Source organism: Cyprinodon tularosa, unplaced genomic scaffold (assembly GCF_016077235.1).
Source record: "Cyprinodon tularosa strain WSP-4 unplaced genomic scaffold, ASM1607723v1 ctg157, whole genome shotgun sequence".
NCBI lineage: Eukaryota > Metazoa > Chordata > Actinopteri > Cyprinodontiformes > Cyprinodontidae > Cyprinodon > Cyprinodon tularosa.
In genome coordinates, this window is record NW_024038405.1 from 66,718 (window position 1) to 87,516 (window position 20,799).

At 36.3% G+C, this 20,799-nt stretch overlaps 1 protein-coding gene across 8 annotated transcripts in view; it reads left to right on the top strand.

The window, feature by feature from the left end:
- Positions 1-10,390: 10,390 nt before the first annotated feature.
- The window catches only part of LOC119780193 (neurexin-1a), a 215,687-nt gene continuing 205,278 nt past the window's right edge, over positions 10,391-20,799 (top strand). For 4 of the 8 annotated variants that reach the window (XM_038280112.1, XM_038280113.1, XM_038280115.1 and 1 more), the window contains exons 1-3: positions 10,393-10,690; positions 13,186-13,209; positions 14,295-14,456. In XM_038280112.1, coding sequence (XP_038136040.1) covers positions 10,517-10,690; positions 13,186-13,209; positions 14,295-14,456 — 360 coding nt within the window. In that variant the 5' untranslated portion in view covers positions 10,393-10,516. Of the gene's footprint in view, positions 10,691-13,185; positions 13,210-14,294; positions 14,457-20,799 lie in introns of all 8 variants that reach the window. The other 4 variants (XM_038280119.1, XM_038280114.1, XM_038280125.1 and 1 more) reach the window with 3 other exon arrangements.

A 20,799-nucleotide genomic window follows, 5' to 3' on the forward strand; every position in this document is an offset into this window, starting at 1 on the left:
ACCTTTCAGGGTTTCTTAGTACAACAAAACCAGAATAGGCTCCCTCATGTCACTTTTGAAATGATAACACCTCAAATCAAAGTCTTTCTTGTAGGTCCTGCCAATGCTGTTTTAGAGTGTTGTGTCATGATTTGATGCTGACAGTCAGCATGCACCGTCTTTGAACCAACCCCCCCTAGTGCAAGCTAATTTAAAGAGCAGTCACACAGTAGCAGATGCCAGATTAGTGTCAGCAGAAAGTGACTGATGAGGAGCCTCCTGGCCGCTTGGTCATATGCTTCTCGTACAGGCAGTACAACAAGTGGCAACTTGCCATTCCTCTGTGGTTTATAACAATTGAGTTCTCCAAACTGATCTCCAATTAATCAAGGGTTAAAAAGGCTTTTTTGGCTTTAATGCTGTCGCTGTTTTTTGGTTGTTGTTTTTTTTGCTATTTGCAGTAGCAAACAGTGTGCATAGTTTCTGTGGTAGATTCCTGCAGCAGTCTAATCATTTTAAACACTGATTTCATTTGAGTAAATGCAAGGTGATAGTGAGATTGCAGTTTTTTAGTGGCAATATGAGTTAGATATTGTTGAAAGACCATTAGAGCACTTTTGTCATCATGTCAATCATTGATGTCCATAGAATCTTTTACACTCTAATGATTTTGCAGCAGCTAACATAAGGAAAATAAATATTTTTTTTTTCTAGACTAGTAAAGAGTACTGAATGTTACCTTTTTAATAAGGAAAGTATTTATGAATTAGTGTTTCTATGTTTCTTTGTATGTTTGGTTCTGTCTCCTTGAGCCCCCATTCATGCCTTAGCAGAAGGCCATTTAGACTTCTGCTGAAGTTTTTTTTTTTGTTTAAAAGAAGAATTCTTTAAATTCATATTGTTGCTTCATGCATGCTTGGTGTGATGATTGCTGCCATGTCAATGACACAATGCGAGGAACAAGTCATTGTTTCTCAAGTCATTACTCAAATCCCAACTCCTGCAGTTACAAGTCATTTTGAGTTCCTTTAACCACAACGTAATTCTATATTTACAAAGATTGTCTATTTGAAATTAAAGAAAGAAAAAGTATTGCTGACATCGGTTACAGTTGTTAAAATATAATAATAGAAAACACACATCATATTTATTGGGTTTTAAAAATAGAATATAATAAATAGAAAATCAATTTATTCTCCCACAATGGGGAAATTGTGGCATTACAGCAGCAAAAGATTATAGCAAAAGTTGTCACACAATGTGGACCTTAAAAGTGTAAAAGATAACAGAATAAGTGACACAGTTAAGAAATTAAACAAATAAAATACTGTACTGTACAGTGTTTTTACAATATAAAATACTCTGTATCTGGAGAGTAAATAATCAGTTAACAGTTGTGGACATTTTTTAAAAATAGCAGGGACGCCAGAGATGTGCAAACAATGACAGCAGCATGTTATTTAAGTGACTAAGACAGAAATTGTGCAAAAATCAGCAGGATTATAATAACTTACTGAGTTGTTGGGAACAGTGATGGTTAAAGAGTCTTACAGCAGCTGAGAGGAAGGATCTGTGATAACGCTCCCTGGTACATTTAGGGTGCAGCAGTTTGTCACTGGGGTAGCTTTCCAATGGGAGACTTTATGCAAAAGAGATTTTATTTTAGTTAGGGTCCTTTTGTTTCCAACCTCATGAAATAAATCTAGAGGGCATCCAATCACAGAGTTGGTGTTCCTGATTAGCTTTTCCAGGCACTTCCTCTCAGCTACAGTAAGCCACTGCTCCAACAGAGAGGTCCACAGAAGATGGCTGATGCCACAACAGTGTAATAGAAGGTCTTATAGGAGTCCACTATCTCTATGTCCATTCCCTGGATGTTCACCAGTGTCCGTGGGTGGATCTGCTTCTCTGAAAGTCCACCACCAGCTCCTTGGCGTTTCTGCATTAATCAGGAGGTGGGTCTGTTGGCACCAGTCCACAAAGTTCTGAGTCCGCTGTTTGTACTCTCTATGAGGATGATTTACAGAAGTTAAGAACTTTTAATGTATCTGATGTGTTGCATTTGTAAAAGTACACAGTTGGAGCAAGGAATGCATATAAGAAGGTACGCTCCTCTTGATAAAGAAGGCAGCACAGATTCAAGGAACAAAGGGGGCATGGGAGGCTTGGATAAAATACATCTCACCTGAGGAGAATCAATTACAGGTGACTGCCAGACTGAAGGCAGATGTGAGGGGCTGAGACATAGTAGCTTGAGCGGATGACGGAGGGGGTACAGGCGAGATTATCGGTTCCAGAGAGGGTGTGGTCTGTCATTTATTGGCTGAAGCCTGAGCGAGGCACATTGGCTGGTGATCCAGGTTGGCTGATTAATTTCATTTTTGCTTAAGCGTCTTTTCTTGAGAGGTCTCATAGAGAAGGAGTTTAAATACACAATGTCTCCACAGTTTTCAGCTATTTATTAGCAAAATATTTGAAAAACATATATATCTTTCCTTTCACTTTTACTGTATAAACGGTGTTGTGTTGTATCTCACACAAAATCCCAATGAAATAAACTGAAGGTTGAGGTGGAAAAATGTAAAAAGGTTTAAGGGTCAGTGCACATATAATAAGGTCTATATCGAGACCATTTTTGAATTTGTGAATGCTGATAAGAAACCTTTGTTAAAATGGCGTTGAGAGATACAGACCTACAGACTATGATTGTTTTTTTAATTTTTTTTTATTTTATTTAATTTTTTACCTATTTATGGCCTTGCTTCAGGAGTTACACTTTCACTCTCTTGTTTTGTCCTCTGCTTTAAAAAGGCAAAAAGGTGACAATTGTTCATGTTTTTATGACTCAAGGGGAAAAATGTACCAACAGCTTGCTATAGTGTTATTGACTGTACACTGTGAGACAGCCCAGGGAGAATGGGACACACCCAGATACTGTAGTCTGGGGACTACAATGACAAAATATTGCTCCTCTTTAATATCAAGTAGGATTATATTATCTAAAGAAAAAATATGTTTGATTGGCACACCTTCAGAGTGCTTTGTATATTATGAGTTCAGTCACTTAAATTAACATTAAAGAATGTTTAAACATTTCTGTCTGCATTATTATATTATTTGATTTAAGGTGCCTAAGTAAGAGCTGGATAAAATAGTTATTATGATTTGTTTCTTCTTACTTTTTGCATAAAATTGTCTAATCGTATGTTTAAAGATGTTTAAAAATATGTATCATTTTATTGTTACTCTTATAAATATTAAATAAACTCAATAAATACAAATTCTAGAATGCATTTCCAAGTGAAGTTAGTGTATTTCTTTTAGTATTTTCCTGTGTTTTATTCCTACATAAATTAGAAAGAAAGTTACAATATGTGACAACCAGCAACATAGATTTCTTCAGCTTTTTATTTTGTTGTGCAGCTCTCCTTTCATAGAAGGAGAGGTTAAATATATAATGAAATTTAATTTTTTATTCTTTATCTTGTATGCTTTTCTGACTTGTTACAGTTATTTTTACTGTCTAATTTTTAGATGCCTTCATTCAATTTAGAACAAGTACATTCCTTACAAAATTAAGGTAGATTAAAAAAAAATAACTATAGTTTTCAATCAAGGATGTCATCAAAATAATTTGAAAGAGTTTTTGCTTTAGAACAAAATTTAGGACTTAGGCATGGAATAAAATTAAATACAGCTGTTAAATGCCATGCGGGCATGTATATGTCTGTTATTTCTGTACTTACAAAACTTCCACATGAACATTGTAACTATCGAAACTTCATTTCAAAAAGCAGGTTCACTGAAAGGTTTTTGTAACCGGAAATCATGAGTTTTCCGTTTCACAAAGAGAGTTTCCTCAACCTCAGTTTCTGTTACCGTAGTATCATTCTCCACCGAGCTAACCTGATCAGGAACAGGTTTTGTCTAGTAGACTCAGAGAGTCCAGTTTCCTCTCTCATCAGAGCCAGTCACGTTGGTTTGTTTCTTGATTTTTGTGGTAGTTTTGTGCATAAAAAAAAAGAAAAAAAAAACATTTAACTGGGTTTGTTAAACACATTAGCTTTACCGTACATGAAGAACTTCTGAAATTTTTTTTAGATTACACATAGAAATATTAATTAATTTCATGGGGGGAAAGGAATTACCTACTGTAGGATTAGGATACCAACCTTCTAAGCCTACTGGCACAATCTGAGGCCATTCTATGTGACTGATAACTTCTAATAATGGCCATTTATTTGGACAATAATATCCAAAGCGACTGCAAACATACACTTTGTATTTACTGTGTAAAAGAGGACATAATCAGACAGAATCAAACAAAAGAAGACAAACCACATGAGGTGATGCACAGGTCCAATCTATTAGAACAACATTTTTAGACTTCATCTTAACCTGCTGGAAAGTGATTTCATCTAAATAGATGCATTGATCCACTACCATTCAAAATATAAACCCATAATGTTATCGTAGCAACAACAGGGTATGGCAAGCCTTAGAAAAGAGGTCAACATTTGTCTTGCATTTTATTAAAGCTACAGTGTGTAATAATTACAGGCATATAAAGTCAGAAATGTAATATATTATACATAACTATGTTATTTATCATCACCTATGAGCTCAGCCTTTTAACCATAATATTTGCGCTGCCTTAGAATTCGTTATTTATAATTACATAGGAGCGGGTCTCGCAGCCATGGAGGCTGACATCTTTGCGCTACGGCAAGCGCAGAGGCAACAAACTAGCGATTGCGAGATCTCCCATGACGCTCAAAAATAACTACGGCAAGTTGAGAGAGATGAACTGAGACGGTACTGAACAGTAGATGGCAGTATTATGCCTGAGAAGCGTTTAGTCTGCCTGAAACCAAAGAAGAAGAAGAAGCAGGTATACTGCGCATCAGTAACAAGAAAGGTGAACAAAGGCGGCAGGCGTGAGTGACTTTGCAAACTGTTTGGCACTGTGTGGCCAAACATCAGACGAATGGAGGATCATGCCTACTCTGTATCACAACGAAAAGCGGCGGACACCGAACCCCCGTCATCTAAGAAGCGGAAACACGACGAGAATAAACGCAAGCGTGACAAGAAACGACAAAAAACACGGATCAACATTGGCACGGCATTTACACGATGGAAGTCACTGATGGAGGAAAAAGGTTTTCAAAGTGACGCTCAAGTTGCCAGTTTTCTCTTGGACAGGTAATTAATCCTACACACACAATTGTCTAATATCACTGCAGTTTTTGGAGTACAGGATGCTCAGACCTGTCTAAAACAATAACATGCTGCGGCGTGATGATGCTGTTCCTCTCCAGTATACTTATTCAGCAACGTCCCTGACGTTTCATAGGTAATGATTCAGTAATTTTCTGTAAAATAATTTTCTGGATATATACCTCGGTTACTTCTCTCCGGCTCCTTTGGAGATCTTCAAGCGTTTCCTCCTCTGCTCTCACCCCGCTGGCACCCCTCTCTCGCCTGGCCCTAGCTGCACGGCCTCCCTGCCTTCGCCCTCGTCCTCTCCCTCTTCCTCGCGTTGTAACCCCCGTGCCACCAAAATGACTTGGACTCTGTAAACGGGGAATATATATTCTTCCAGCGAACACAATCTCGCTGTTAAACTAATGACTACAATTAGTAGTCTGTTTATATCACCATGCAAAGCAGCTCACCAAAACGTCACAACGATGTAGAAAAAATAACGGGTATATTTATTATCTTAAGTCTACATGAAATCTATACCCTACTCAGACTAATGAAATACTATCTGTAAAATTATCTATGTAAACAAACCTCATCACTTGAGAGGGTAGGTGATGCGGACGTCGTGGAAGAAATTTTGTCCCGTAACGCTCGCCGTACTGTTGGGGGGGAGAAGCGGTGGGGGGGAGATGTTCATGTTGCTGCGGTCTGCAGTCTGACCGCTAGATGTCGCTGAAAATTACACACTGTAGCTTTAAGTACTGTCATTTCTAATCTTGCATCGTTCTTAATTTTTCATTTATTTGTAAGATTTCATTAAGAAATTAAACTTTAAGTAATTTAGGAGATATGTCAGTATTAAGAACAATGAACAAGAACAACGATCTCTTAATGGTTCCCAAAAGATGGTACCGAAAAAGGTAATTGCCATAAATTTAAAACAAGCAGTTACTGTAGTTTAGTAACAATTTCACTTTTATGTAAACTTTTTTGTAAGGTATTGTTTAGTATATTTGATCCAGATGAGGAGAGAACATTAGAACAAGCCAAGAGTGCATATGAGCTGTTAGCTGTTTAAGGGTGACCAGAATTGCATTCAAGATCTGACACTCGACTTGGCTGAAAGCCTTATGGTGAAATCCTTCCAGAACCCTGGGGTTTTTTTCAAGCCTGCCATAGACAACAATGAAAGAAACCAATCTAATATGACCTTAACAATGTCTTGGAGGGATTTTCACAAAGAGGGCTTGTGTCAGAAACACAAATGTATTTATAAAGATTTACAAATATATGATGTATTATATTTTACTGTTTAAATATGGCAAAGTTGACATTGTTGCTGAGAAGTATCCAATTGGATAAGCTTGAAATGTTTTGAATATATATTATTACTTCTTGTTAAAACACATGTGACACACCCTTGTGGTTGGTGGAATTACTTATAATTTGCAGTTATTGGGGTTGCATTGTACGAGATGGGAATGACCCCAAACTACTGGCTCTATTTGTTATATGCTCACTGTGGAATGTGGGTTTTGTAAGGAGGGTAGAGTTCTCTCATTTTCACTTATAGGGGTCTCGGACACCAAGAGAATGACCAAAGAGTGTTCAGATCCAGTCAGCTTCAATTACAGCCCCATGTAGTTTCCCCAGAGGTGCACTATAGCTCCTTTAAGGGGAAATCAATGAGGTGACAAATTGTTGTGGACAGCAGCTCCTTTTATTTCTTACATTGTTGCATCCATGCCTTGGTGCCCCTCTAAGCATGTATGCTTGAGTTTGTTTTTGTGTGTAAGTGTTGGGTTGGTGCGCATACATAAATGAACAAGCCTGTCTATGATAATTGAATGCTTTGGTCCATTTGTGTTTTAGTGGTTTATTTTCTGCTTGTGACTTTAATGTCCTGTTATTTGTCTAAACTTGTTTTTAAGTGCTCTCTAATGGCTACACGCACGCATCGCCCACCGACGCTCATTGCTGCTTTGTTTTGTTTATACATCACTGCAACAGTGTTAATGTTTTCTCAGGGCTATTTTTGTCATGTTCTTGTTAAATCCCTGGATGACTGATGGCTGATGAGTGCTTACTTGCTTGAGTTTACTCAAAAACACATGTCCCCCACTAAATGGGGCAGTATAGATGATTTCTTTTCCAATACCATTCTGCTATTATGTTTTTCTATAATTTTTTATAAACACTGACTTGCAGTCTAGCACATTCATACTCTATAAAGTACATCTTTCCACAGCATTCAATGCATTTCAGTGGGATTTTTAGTTACACACAATACAAAATGGCACATACGGTAGTTAGTGAAGGCAAAGTTAATGACTATATTTTCAGGTTGTTTTGTCTTTTGTTTTTTACCAAATTAACTGGAAATTGTGGTTTGAACTTAAAGGTATAGTGAAAGATGTTCTTTTACCTGCTGGATCATCAAAATAAGTGGTCGTCCTAATTGTCAATCATTCTAGTGACATGTTTATGTGAGGCCGGTGGTGAGTCTGACATAGTGGAAAAATTGCAAATATTGTTTTTGAAAGTACGTAAGCTTGTATGAGCGACGCAGCAACTTTTAAACAGAGCGTGCAGAAGGAGAAATGGGCTTCTGCATTCTCTTGCATGCGTTTCTTTCTTTATACTGCCCACCCAATTTTGACAGCACATATTATGGCGACTTCTAATGCACACCAGCTTCGGCTCATGTGCCCTTACCAATTTGCACTATGTGGATTGCACTTAAAACTGCCAGAGGCACATGAAGTTTACTCGTATTAGTAGAGCAGAACCAAACCGGTGTGTGCATCTCTTCAGTTGTATAAGTAATGTGCAAAAATCTCTACTGCAAATTAGCACTCATTTGTATTATTTAAAGATCAGGCTTAGAGGGTACATTAAATTCAAATTGTTATTTATATAATATTTTTCACTAAATATTGTATTTACACTTTACAGTTTTTTCTTTGTCAAATAAAGTTCTCAGGCGATGTATTTTTTGTGAAATATATGTGTTTCTTGCCAAATACCTAAAACCAGCCCAGATCAAATTTCAAAAATTTTTTAAAATAAAATATTACAGCTTTAGTCCAATAATAGTAAAAGTAATATTAATAGTGTTTTAATCGTGTTGCTATGATATTTTTTTCAAATGTTGATATAAATACTGAATCAATTAATTACTTAATTTACCTTGGCTTCCAGTCTCTGCAAATTCAGCAAGTGTTAGCAAATACTCAGAGGGAAGATTACAGTAATCTTGAGTTATGAAGAAAATTTTCGAGTTTTAATATTATAAGTAATTTTTAACCTCGCAGTTGTTGATTGCACTCAATGGCTGGGACAGTAATACAGCAGTTTTGAGCTTTTTTGATCAATGTGTGTCTGATCAGCTGCAGTTACCCAACCTGTACATATTAAATGTTATACTGTTGTGCAGAGCAGCTTTATTAGCACTGTAAAGTACAACAATCAGATTGGAATTTTTTTTCAGTTTTTCTGTTTGCGGTCTTTCAACTTGTTCCTACTTTACTACTGATGCATCACACATGTAAATATGTAAATGGCCAAGGCTCTCCCAAGATAAAAATATCAAGATAGAAACACAATGTTATCACAGTATAATCTTAAGTTGACCTGAAATTATACAAAAATATACAAGACCTACACGATATTAGGTCTTCAATTATGAAGTTATCTGAGAAGCCTGCACAAGAAATATGCAGCTGCATTGTTTTTCAAAATGATGTATTAAACAGTATTACATTAATGATATGGAGAGGAGAGAGTAAGCTGAGGTGGCTTAGAAATCTTTTTTTTTTATATCCCCTGGACACCTCCCTTGGAAGGTGTTGCAGGCACATCCCACTGGGAGGGGGCCCAGGGGCCGACCCTGGATACTCAGAGGGGACTATGTGTCCCAGCTGGCCTGAGAGTGTCTCTGCTTCCCTAGCAGAGCTGGAAGTCTGGGAGTCTCTGCTGAGACTGCCACCCCTTTGACCTGGTCCTGAATAAAGTGTAGGACATCGGGTACCAGTACATTAGTAAAAGTAAACGGTAATATTACTATGTTCAGGCTCTCTGTCAATGATAGTAATCTTAACACTATTTTAGTGCCCTTAACCTAACTGTTCTTGTTTTCTGTGTCTTTGCAAATTTGCAGACTACTTAGTCTTTCTCTAAACATTAAGAAAATAAAATGCTGCAGTGCACAATCAACTGCTGTGGGAGGGATAGTAATCCACCACTCTTGGGAAAACTCTGGCACTCTCTCTGCAATATAATGAAAAGAACTGTAAACAGTAGGATCAAAATGATACTTTTTTTTAGTGGTTTAGAAACCATAACATTTTGTGACTTTGGTATAGCTTGATAACTGTAGCTGGCCAGTGATGAATCATAAAGCAACGTCGAACATATCTATTTACAGTTTGGCATATAAAATGTTATTTACAGCATCTTTAGAATCTCTCTCTTCTCTTATGAACTTATGAAAACAGTAAATTGCTTTTTATTGATGATTTAATTAAAGAACAAAAATTTGCCAATTGTTTCAAATGATTAACAGTTTTAAAAAAGAATAAAAATATGGTCAGTCTTATGATTGAATCTACATAAAGAAAGCATTTGGTTAGAATATTTCATAAAGATTATTTTAAGGAAAGGAAAAGAAACACCCATTTTTATATGTAAGAGAGAGCTCTCTTCACATTTCTTTCAGCTGTGATCAGAAATCAGAAATGTTATATACATTTGCAATATCGTACTTTAACTGTAATATGCAATGACCTTCCACTGCACTTTAAATCGGAAAACTTCGGTTCAAGTTTTAGTTTTATTTTTTATAGTAATAGCATTGCATATCCTGCACTTGCTGTTATTGCACTTCTGGTTAGACCTTAACTGCATTTTGTTGCTTTGTACCTGTGCAATGACAATAAAGTTGAATCTAATCTAATTTAAAAATCACAATTGCATGTCTATCACACTGTAAAAACTCTGGTTTGCCATACAAAAAAATGCTGTGACAAAGTTGAATGTATCTCCTCAAATACTAAATATCTGTTCTGGTGTACATTTCCTTGTATTTAGAGCAGTTTAGTGGACTTGCATTTTGAGGCATTCTTTCCCTTTTAGATGGCCTTCCCAATAAGCCCCGAGAGGCCCCAACATTGATGAAACATTTCTCTTTTTTGTCTCCTCAGGAAAAGAAGAGTATGTTGCAACCTTCAAAGGATCTGAGTTCTTCTGCTACGACTTGTCCTTGAACCCGATTCAAAGCAGCAGTGATGAAATCACATTGTCATTCAAAACCCTACAGAGGAACGGACTAATGCTGCACACGGGCAAATCTGCAGATTACGTCAACCTGGCGCTGAAAAATGGGGCTGTGTCACTCGTCATTAATTTGGGGTCTGGAGCCTTTGAAGCTCTTGTGGAGCCAGTCAATGGAAAATTTAATGACAATGATTGGCATGATGTCAAAGTTACACGGAATCTACGTCAGGTAACAGTAAAAATGGTGATGAAAAGATTAACTAATTAAAAAAATTAAATTTACTTAAACCACTGCCATCATAGAATATTTCCCCCCAACTCTGAATTGGATAACCTAATTTAATCATTTTGATGGACACCTTAACAGGACCACAAGAGAGCAAGGACATCTAGAATTAAATTAAGACTACAATTAACTTATGATTTTCTATTTCAAACTAAAAAGCTTGGCCTGTCCACGTGGATTTCAATAGTCTCCGCAAAATTATTTTTTAAGGATAAAAACAGATTTTTAATTTATTTTTATATTTTTTACGGGTACAAAAGATACTTCATTTGAAGATGTTATATGATAATAAAGTTGGGGTAATTATACTTAATTTTATCATCCAAAGCCCAAATATGTCTAGCTAACTTCCTGTTAGAAAATGTACATCCAAGATGAGAGTCGAAGAAAATGAAAATTTTCAACACAGGAACTCTTTCTAATGGGATCCAAACAATTTCACTTCTATTAGCTTATTTCTGTTATAATGTTTGGAATGATCACATTATTCTTACTTAATGTCAATCAAGAGTGGAAGACTAAGAAGGACAGTAAAGAGTCTTTCCAGTAGCTTTTTAATGTATTGTAGAGAGCCCCCATAATTTAATGAGCCATTGTTGGTAAACAATGAAAATGTTTTACCTGTGATTTGTACCAGACACAGGTACATTAAATAGTCTCAGTAACCAGCTGTTCTGAGGAGGGTAAGAAAATTAAATTTATTAACAAATAAATTAACCTTTGTGGTAAAAGTGAATCAATGAAAAGATTTGTTACAATCTGTTCTCTAACACAATGAGTGGTCTGTTGACTTTTTTTGTCAAAAAAAACAATGCTTCTTTCCCAACAACATTTTTGTAGAAAAAATGCCCCAGCAGTGTAAGATCCATGACCACAGAAAAATGTTTAGTTGACACACGTATTCACCCGTTCTCTTTTCTTGTCATTGGTAATATGTTATGCAAACCACATCTGAGTAACTTAATAGTATTAAATGTTATTTTTCTTCAAAGTAATAACTGCCCCCAAAAAGGTTCAGTAAGGACAAAAAGGTTAACAACGCTCTTCTAGGGATTATTCAGTTGGGATTTGGGATATGAGCTTAATGAGAACAGGTCGTTTCTACAGGTTAACAGGTTTAATATATTATTTGCATTTTAACAAAGTATACTTTCTTAATTTGCCGCTGATATAACATTATCTAATAAAGTTGAATATTTGTTGAAGTATACTTAAAGCTTACAAAATTGTATCTTTTGATGAATTACATTGTGTAAAAGTATAAGTACAAGAGCATTATTTAAAGTAGAGGTGCCTCTTTTCATAGTGTAGTCCTTAATTTTACTATTTATAAACTTTGTGCTTATAAAAGCATACTGGCTGGTTTATATAAAAAAGGCAGAAAAAAGTATTTAAGTATAACCATGGAAAAAATATAAGGAATTTTCTGCTGTTCATGCATATGTATTTACTAACGCAAACCTAAAAAACTTGAAGTTTATGATTTTATAAATCAAATGGTTAGGCTAGACTATTGAACTACAGGTAAACACTTTTTTTTTTTCTTGCAGTTAGCAGTTGAACACAAGAGAAAATCTCTAGATTTGTTCCTGCTCCCTTGCTGGAAAGTGTTTATCTTTACCGTATCATTAAAATGCTTAATTTCAGACTCTGCACTGTAGTTATTAACAAAGCACTGGCTCTTTACAATTTGAACTTTCACCAAATTCAAATATAAAAGAAAAAAAAAGCATACTGAATGCATGGATTATGGGGGATCAAAATATCCATCCTCCTCATTCGTTGTCAGGTCCTCTTTCTTTGTCTCATTGCAGTAAAGTGATCCTAAAGTTCATCAGTAAGACCAAATGAAAGGTAAAGTATCAAGTGAGTGCAAAAAAAAAAAGGTCTGATGTGCTGGATTGGGAAACTGCTGATGACTAAACAATAATAAAACATCTCTATATTTAAACAATATTAACATGTTAAAAAGGTTTTTATTAACTTTAAACATAAAACTACTTAAAGAGGGTCAATTGATGTGCTTTAGGGATTCTTTTTTAAACCATATGATATCTTAAATCATGCTGTTTTGCTCCAAACCCCTTTTTTTCTGTAATTCAGCTGCTGTTTGGCCTCAAACACTTAAGAGTTGAACTTTATAAAGAAAGTTTCAGAATCACTGGATGAGCTCTCGCTCCACTATTGGGGCATTCTTCTTATTTTTCTTGGTCAGCTTTTTTCTTGTTGAACTTATTTTGCCCTTTTATTTTCTCTATGTCACTAACATGCTTTGGAAACAAACTAACATCATTCATGGAATGTACCATTCTACTAACCAGTATGGGTTTTGTTGTTTAACAATGTGCTAACAGTATTGACCATCATATATTATTTGAGTAACAATCGTTATTCTGTTCACAGTTTTTACTTTCCTTTCTCCCCCCTTTTCCACAAAGCACTCAGGCATTGGACACGCTATGGTAAACAAACTACATTGTTCGGTAGATATCATTCTAATTGTTTCTTAGTTTGGGTTTGCCGTGTGTTTCTTTTCTTTCTTTTTTTTTATTGTAGACGTCATTTACAAAATAAGGGAAATTGCGGTTGGTACTCTTCTGCTTACTTTTCAAATTCTTTTAGTTTTATTTCTCGGTTCATTCATTGGTTTTCACTTAGTTTGTTACACCTGTTTTTTTGTCCACTTCTGTTTGGCCCACTCTTTTTTAGGAGCATCATTTTCGAGCCATTTGCAACAAGCTGTGATTAATAATCAAGACGCCCTCTTCTCTGGCTGGACTGATGCTCTGTGGCTCAGCCAGTTGTATCCCCATTCACTTTGCATGTCATCCTCTTCACGTACATGTTGGAAATGTAAAACTGCATTAGCCAACATGTATGTTACATCTGAACTGTGTTTGCTATTTCTTCCCTAGTATTTTTTGTGTTTTCCTTTTGTGCTCTAGCAGTGCTCATTAACTCTTCCATACGTTTTTGCATGTATGTGACACTGTGACAAGTATACAAAATATAATTCAGTATCCACATAAAAAAATGGGAATTGTTTCTTTTTGATTACTTTTAAACAAAAAGAAAATACAAATACATGCATGTTCTTAGTAACCTAACCTTTTTTTCCATACTAAAAGGTGACTGCATGTGTCCCCTTCTAACCTAGAGGCACGCTGTGATCTAATTTAACTACTAAATGTACTAATTTAAAATATGAGTTCAGTTTAACTAACCAAGATGACGTTATACTAACACCATTTTTGTGTCTGCTAAATTACTTTTAAGTTGCATTGAAGGCAATACTAACACTGTAGTATGGGCAGTTTACTAACTTTATGACCAAAACTGTATTCTTTTGAAGGTTTATGGTCTTCCAACTAATGAAACTGGACAAAATAATATAAAAACAAGAAAAAAGGACACTTAAATCAGACATGAAAATGGGTTTGGGATTATAAAACAGGAAAATATGGGACTGACAAAGGAAAAGGAGTAAATATGGATAATTTAGTTTGCCTCGCTATAGTATGTCCTTTCCCTGTGCTTTCTTGTATAGGTAACCATATCTGTAGATGGGATTCTGACCACCACAGGATATACACAGGAGGACTATACCATGCTGGGCTCGGATGACTTTTTCTATGTTGGAGGGAGCCCTAGTACAGCGGACCTGCCTGGATCTCCTGTTAGCAACAACTTCATGGGTTGCCTGAAGGAGGTAAACACCACTTCTATGTGAACTCTTATGACTCGTGGGTGTATGGAATGTACCACTGGCTTCACCTCAGGACATCGTAACTGGCCTTTCACACCCACACACTGCCCTTGTGTCTTTCTGAACATTCTCTTTAATTCTGCTATACCTCTTCTCTTAAAATAGTTTGATGCAAATTTCTGTATCTGTGGACATACAATATTTAAGACATAGGTTGAACCAATTCCAAGATACCTCCTAAACTCTGTCTTATTCTGGAATTTATCATTGTTCTCCAGCAGTTCTGTAAATTATACATTAAAGAAAAATACTCATCTAGAGATAAGGTAGTGAATTTTCATAAACAGTCGGGAAACACCCCCACCCCCAATGGGTCGACTACCAATCTCATATAAGGTCAAAGCAACTGTCTACCATTTTTCAAATTGTTTTATTCCTAGTCATATTTAGTGTCCACCATTTACATCTTGAAAGAGCCAGGTTGCACCTCCATTGTATATTTAGAGTTTGTGTACTTCTTTATGATATTGATTTTACTGTAAGAAATGTTCTCATATTGAAATGATGGCTTTAAGAAATTGCTGCAGATATGAATATTACTGATCAATGAGGCCACTCTCTCGATCAATGTACTAAATTGGATTGCAATCATTGAATACCAGAGGTTTACAGTGAACTAATTGTTCAAAGAAATCTCTCGGATATTACTTGTGACATGATGTATTATCCTTCTAGAAGTGGCTGACAGAAAACCCATCGACTTTGATCATAATGCTCAAATTAAGATACCATAATTGTGCCAAGAATAAATATCCTTCACATCATTACACCAATTTGTCTGGCAAGATTAATTGGAAGAACAATAAAAACAGGTGGAGAGCTGAGCCTGTATAACATACTAGGGTAATTTACACTGTTGTAATCCCAGTTACCGAAACTAATAGAACGAAATAAAAGGATTAGGATTTCACCACATACTAAATATGCAAAAAAGACTGCATGTCCCTTGGTTCTGTAAAATTCAAGTGTGAACAAAATTCTAAAGTGTATTCATAAAAGAATGTAGAAGTAATTTTAAAAACAAAATCACATATTAGTCACAAAATTGGCAGTCTCAAAAGAAGCTCAACATCTTGTCGCAGAAATGGGTAAAACAGTCTGGTGATTTCCAAAACCGTGCTTCCAAAGCAGCTCTAAAGATAATCCTGCACACAGGGTCAGGAACCTCAAGTTACATTCCAGCTCACAATTATTTACTATTATTATTTTCAGACCTTCAAGTGAATGACAAATACTGGCGAGATATTGCTACTTGAATATCAGTTTTCAAAAAAAGAACACCTTATGATAATGCATCAGGTGGTATGTCAGTTTAAGCTTTTCTATAAATTATGTTTCATGGTTTTAGAATCAGAATTAGGGATTATATTGGTGATTAATTTATATAGCATAAAATTTTCAATTTCTAAGTACGGTAGTTAAATCTCAAACACTTTATCTGTAGTGTGCTGGAACTTCATCTGAAGGCTGCTGCCAAATGCTGCAGCAAGGAATCAACTGGATTGAGAATCAACCCCCCCTAAATGCCTTCTGCATGTTATACTGTACAAGTTTGAGTACTCAAAAGGCCTACTGTAGTTGATGTATAATCTCTGTTCCAGAGAAAGTTTTAAAGCAGATATAATTTATCAGTTTTCCTTGAAAATAGTAGATTGCAAAGGAAGGTAAACAAATGCATAGATGAACAGAAAAGTAAATGAAACAATCAATGTTATATTTTCTCTTCAAATAGCATTAACCTGTTAATAATAAGAAAAGTCATTTACACAAATTATTATGAGATTTGAGAGAGTATTGATGCAGTTGGTGGATTTCTGGCTGATTCACGCTTTGCCATTTCACTACATTTGCTCACTCTGAGCACCCCATCTCTGCCTATAGTGTGAAATTGCACAGGTGCCTCTTCACAGGTCAGCCTCCTAGTATGTTGCAATGGCACATAAGATGTAGTTTAACAGCATGTGCTCTATTCCTTGACTAATGGTGTGTCCCCTTGGGGCTTTGTTGCAGTATTTGTGTGCAGACACTAGCCCGAGTTACTACAGTGTGCCTTCCCTGTTGATTCTGATGGCAAAAGAAATGGTGGTGCAGTAATAGGTCAGTTGTCACAACCATGCTTGATGAAAAATTAGTGCAGTACTACTAGCGCAGAGCAAAGCATTGCTCTGTCCAAAGCTTCTTTAACTTGAAAGGTGCCCTTTGTCTTGACTATAAAAATTGATTCTGGTGTATTTGCTATATCTGTTCCATCAAGTCCAACAGGCAGAGATAACAGAATTTTTTTTCCTTTACTACTTTATACAATTTTATTGTTGGGTTGACGTTCTGGTAATATTACTTTTTATTTCTCCAATACTAAAATACTTTACCATGAAAAAACATACAGAAGTTAAAATGAGTACACAGTGAACATATTTATTAAGGTGCTGTTAATGGGACATGTTTACAGGTGTTGGTAACACAACAGGTAATACAAACATAGCAAGAAACAAAAAAAAATAAACTCTAAATGTACTAGTAATAATGTCCAGTGGCGTGGAAATAGCATTGAACATTAGTAGAAAGTGAGGCAGAAAAAGGCATTGAAATCCTTTTTCTGAAACAAGAAATCCACTGAAATATATTACTGATTAGAAAGCCATCCTGTCACCCTCATCAGTGCAAATGAATAACAGCTGGCTAAGTCAAAACTGATGGTCTAATAAAAAGGTGTGCTTTACCAAGCTGTAAAACAAAATATTTCATGGTGTAAAAGCAAATAACTCATTTACAAAATGTTAAAAAAAAAAAAAAAAAAAAAACTGATGGCATTTGATCATGGAGAATTTCTAAACATATGAATGTTCCAGGCAGCGCTGAGGCAGCACTTTGGACAATAATGTGGAAGTGGTAAAAACATAATTTTACCATAAACTGAAGGGCATGGTGTCAGCCCAAAAATTACAACTACTACCACCTAGCGATGCCTACTGACACCAGTCTAATTTTAGCAGTCTAATTCAATTTAATTTATTTATAAAAAAAAAAAAGAAAAAGAAACAGGCCGAACTTGAACATCCATAAACAAAGGACTATTACTAGTGCTAATGGACACTAGTCTATCCAAGGCTAACTCCAGCCGATCTTTGCCAATGGACAGCAGAGGAAGTAGGGAAACCCGTGAGTGACCGTCCAAGGCAGCAATACCATGCCATTTAAAATTGACTTGTAAGAATTCTGATAGAGGACTTAAAAGTGTCATGTTTGGTTTCAGGTTCCTAACCCATGTGCAGAACACTCAGACAGGGAAAAAGTTCAAAGGTTTATTAAAGGATTTGTACAATAAACAGGTCAGGGGGTTATCAGATCCAGGACTGGTCAAGACAGGGTTCACTGCAGAGGGGGACAGAGGAGTTAGCAGAAGTCCAGGTAATTTGCAGAATGTGGAGGTGCAGGTCTGTACCTGTTCTGGAGTTTGAGCAGACCGGCAGGGGGGGGAACCAGGAGGGCCCAGAGGCTGTCGGCAGACTGAGGGCTTGGTGGAGGCAGAGCTTGGTTTGAGTGTTTTCAGATCACAGGTTTGAGTTTCCTTCCAGATTCTTCAGAGAGCGGGCAGGCAGGTCTTTGACTGGTTTGATTCTCCAGGGTTCTTCAGAGATCAGACAGACAGATTTCCAACAGAGAAACTCTTCAGGGTTTCTGAATTCAGACAGGTTCAACCTGGGAAGCAGAGAAGACAAAACAGATCAGGATCAGGTTCAGGTTTTCAGGGAGTCAAAGATTCAGACAGGCAGGTTGGCTCAGGCTTGCTAACCATAACTGGCAAACACTCCGGCGCTGGGGTGATGTCCTCTGCCTCCTTATATACTGGTCTCCTGATGAGCAAACGAGCAACAGGTGGTGCAATCAGCTCCAGGAGACCCAGAAAGCCCTCAGGAGGAATCCTTGGCGCCCTCTGGTGGGCAAAAGTGGACAGACCTCCAGATCCCAACAAAAAGAATTATCGGAGTAGTTTTCCAAGAGCCTACTTTCATTTTTGGAGAGTTTAAGAAAGACCTAGAATGACACAGTAAACAAAACCATCCCCTCAAAAATTGTCAAAGAGACTACTTTCACCTGTGGTGAGGCTAAAAAAGACTTGGAATCATATCAAAGAAAAAAATAAGCAATGTACTCTACAGCCATGGCTGTATAGATGCTCACGACACAAGACTCCATTTCTGAAAAAACTGTTTTGCATAAAGGTTGCTACACAATATTTTGACAAGCCTTTAAAATACTGGGAGAACACAGTCTCATCAAATTAAAGCAAGATTGAAGTCTTTGGATGCCCCTCATACACACTGGAACGCATTGCTACTAAATGCACTAACTAATCAGTGAACATGTCTACATGTCAGCTGAGATAAAGAAGAGAAAACATATAGTAAGAGGTTGAACTAACAAACAGTGCAGAATTGGAGAATAAAAAATTATATAACGTAGGTCCTATGTTCCCCAGCAGCCTAACAAAATTTAAAGGTTTAAGCCTAGTTTTAAAAGTAGACAGGTTGTCTACTTTAACTGGTCTTTAGTTCCACAGTAGAGGAATCTGATAACTAAAAGAGCTGCCTCTCATAGTTTTAGAAATTCAAGGAACCTTCAGAAAACCTGCTCTTTGAAGCACACTATTAGCTTTTTTTTTTTTTTTTTTACTATTTTTGAAACTGAATAACATTTTCTGTCTTTCAGGTTTCTATGTCTTCAAGATTTGTCTGTAGTATATGTTATAGGTTAGCTCATCCGGATTTAAGGACAAATATAGAGTATCATCAGCATAAAAATGTAAATTATTCCAAAGTTACACTGATAGGGAGCATGTATATTGCCCCACAGGAAGCCCTGGAGCTTTCATAATGTTTGTGACGCGCACAAAAATAAATCAAAGAAGGAAGATGATGTTCCAGTCAGAAATTTGTAGTATGTGTGGAATTAATGTCTGGTTACAGTTTACTAGGAGAAAAATAATATTTGATTAGTGGTAAAGGATGGCTTATAGGATACTTTTCCTCTGCTGTTAGTACAGCCGGTTATAGTGGATGGAAAGATAAGTTGAGCTTAATTTACTTAATTGCAAGTTGAAAAACCCATTTTAGCTTGCAAAAGATTAAAGTACCCCTTCCAGCAATACATAAAGACCTTACCAAAATCTAATGAACCCCCAAAAAATACATTAATCTATGTGTTAGAGTTGCCCAAACTATATGAAGAGCTAAACTAGTTTGGCAAGACTTAAATTTTGTTTTTCCCAGGCACTCCTTATCCATATTTGTTGAGCTTCAAGTGTTTTGCAGTTTTGCAGAGTTCTTTAAACATACACGAAAAGATTTACAGCTTTGATGAATGATGGTGTTGCACAAATATCAACTCATCTGTATGAAGACAAATTCATTCCACACTTTTTAGATTTTAGCTTTATATAATTTTGAAAAACATGTAGCATTTATCTTCTTTACAATTATGCACTTTTTTTTTTTTTTTTTGGTTTGAAAGGAAGATAAAAATCTGATACAGAGCATGACAAAATGTGATGTTTTTGCTGGATCACATAAAACTGATTGTGCAGTTTGACCAGGATGTAGCCTCCCTCTTTCCCAGTTGGACATCATCTTGGACAGACTTCAGACCCCAGTAACCTTGAATAGGTTGAAGCTGGCATAAAAAATGAATGACATTGAGTTTCTACCCTCTCTCTATAGGCGCTCAGAGGTCGCAGCTCCATTCCATTTTATTCGTCTGCCCCACTGATGCTAAATCCAGTTCTGGATATAATCATTGCCTGAGAGCATGACCTAAAACAAATAATGTATAAAGGTTGCAGGATTAAATTGTTGAGAGATTTTCACCTAAACAATCTCTAAATTGAGTTCAAAATACTCTGAGTGCCACAGAATAAATGAGTTAGCTCATGCACCAATTCTTTGAAAGGCATTTGGATATTGGCATATTCATCATCTGCTAACTTTTTTTTAAAATCATAGTCTCCAGCCAGGACCTTAAATAGCATTTTAATCTTGACCTGTGATAAGGACATTAGCTTAGATTGTTTCAGTTCCTCTCACTTCAAACCTTTTATATGACATTTCCCTCCAAACATTTTCACAGGTGCTTTAAAAACTGAAACATTACAGACTTTTGCTGGCAGTAAAAATCTAAATGCATATCTTTCTTCTTTACCTGTCAGTAGGCGAGTTAGAGCACATAGTACAATTTGTGCTCCTTTAGACAAGGAGCATAAAAGGAGCAGAAAGAAGTAATGACATTTGGT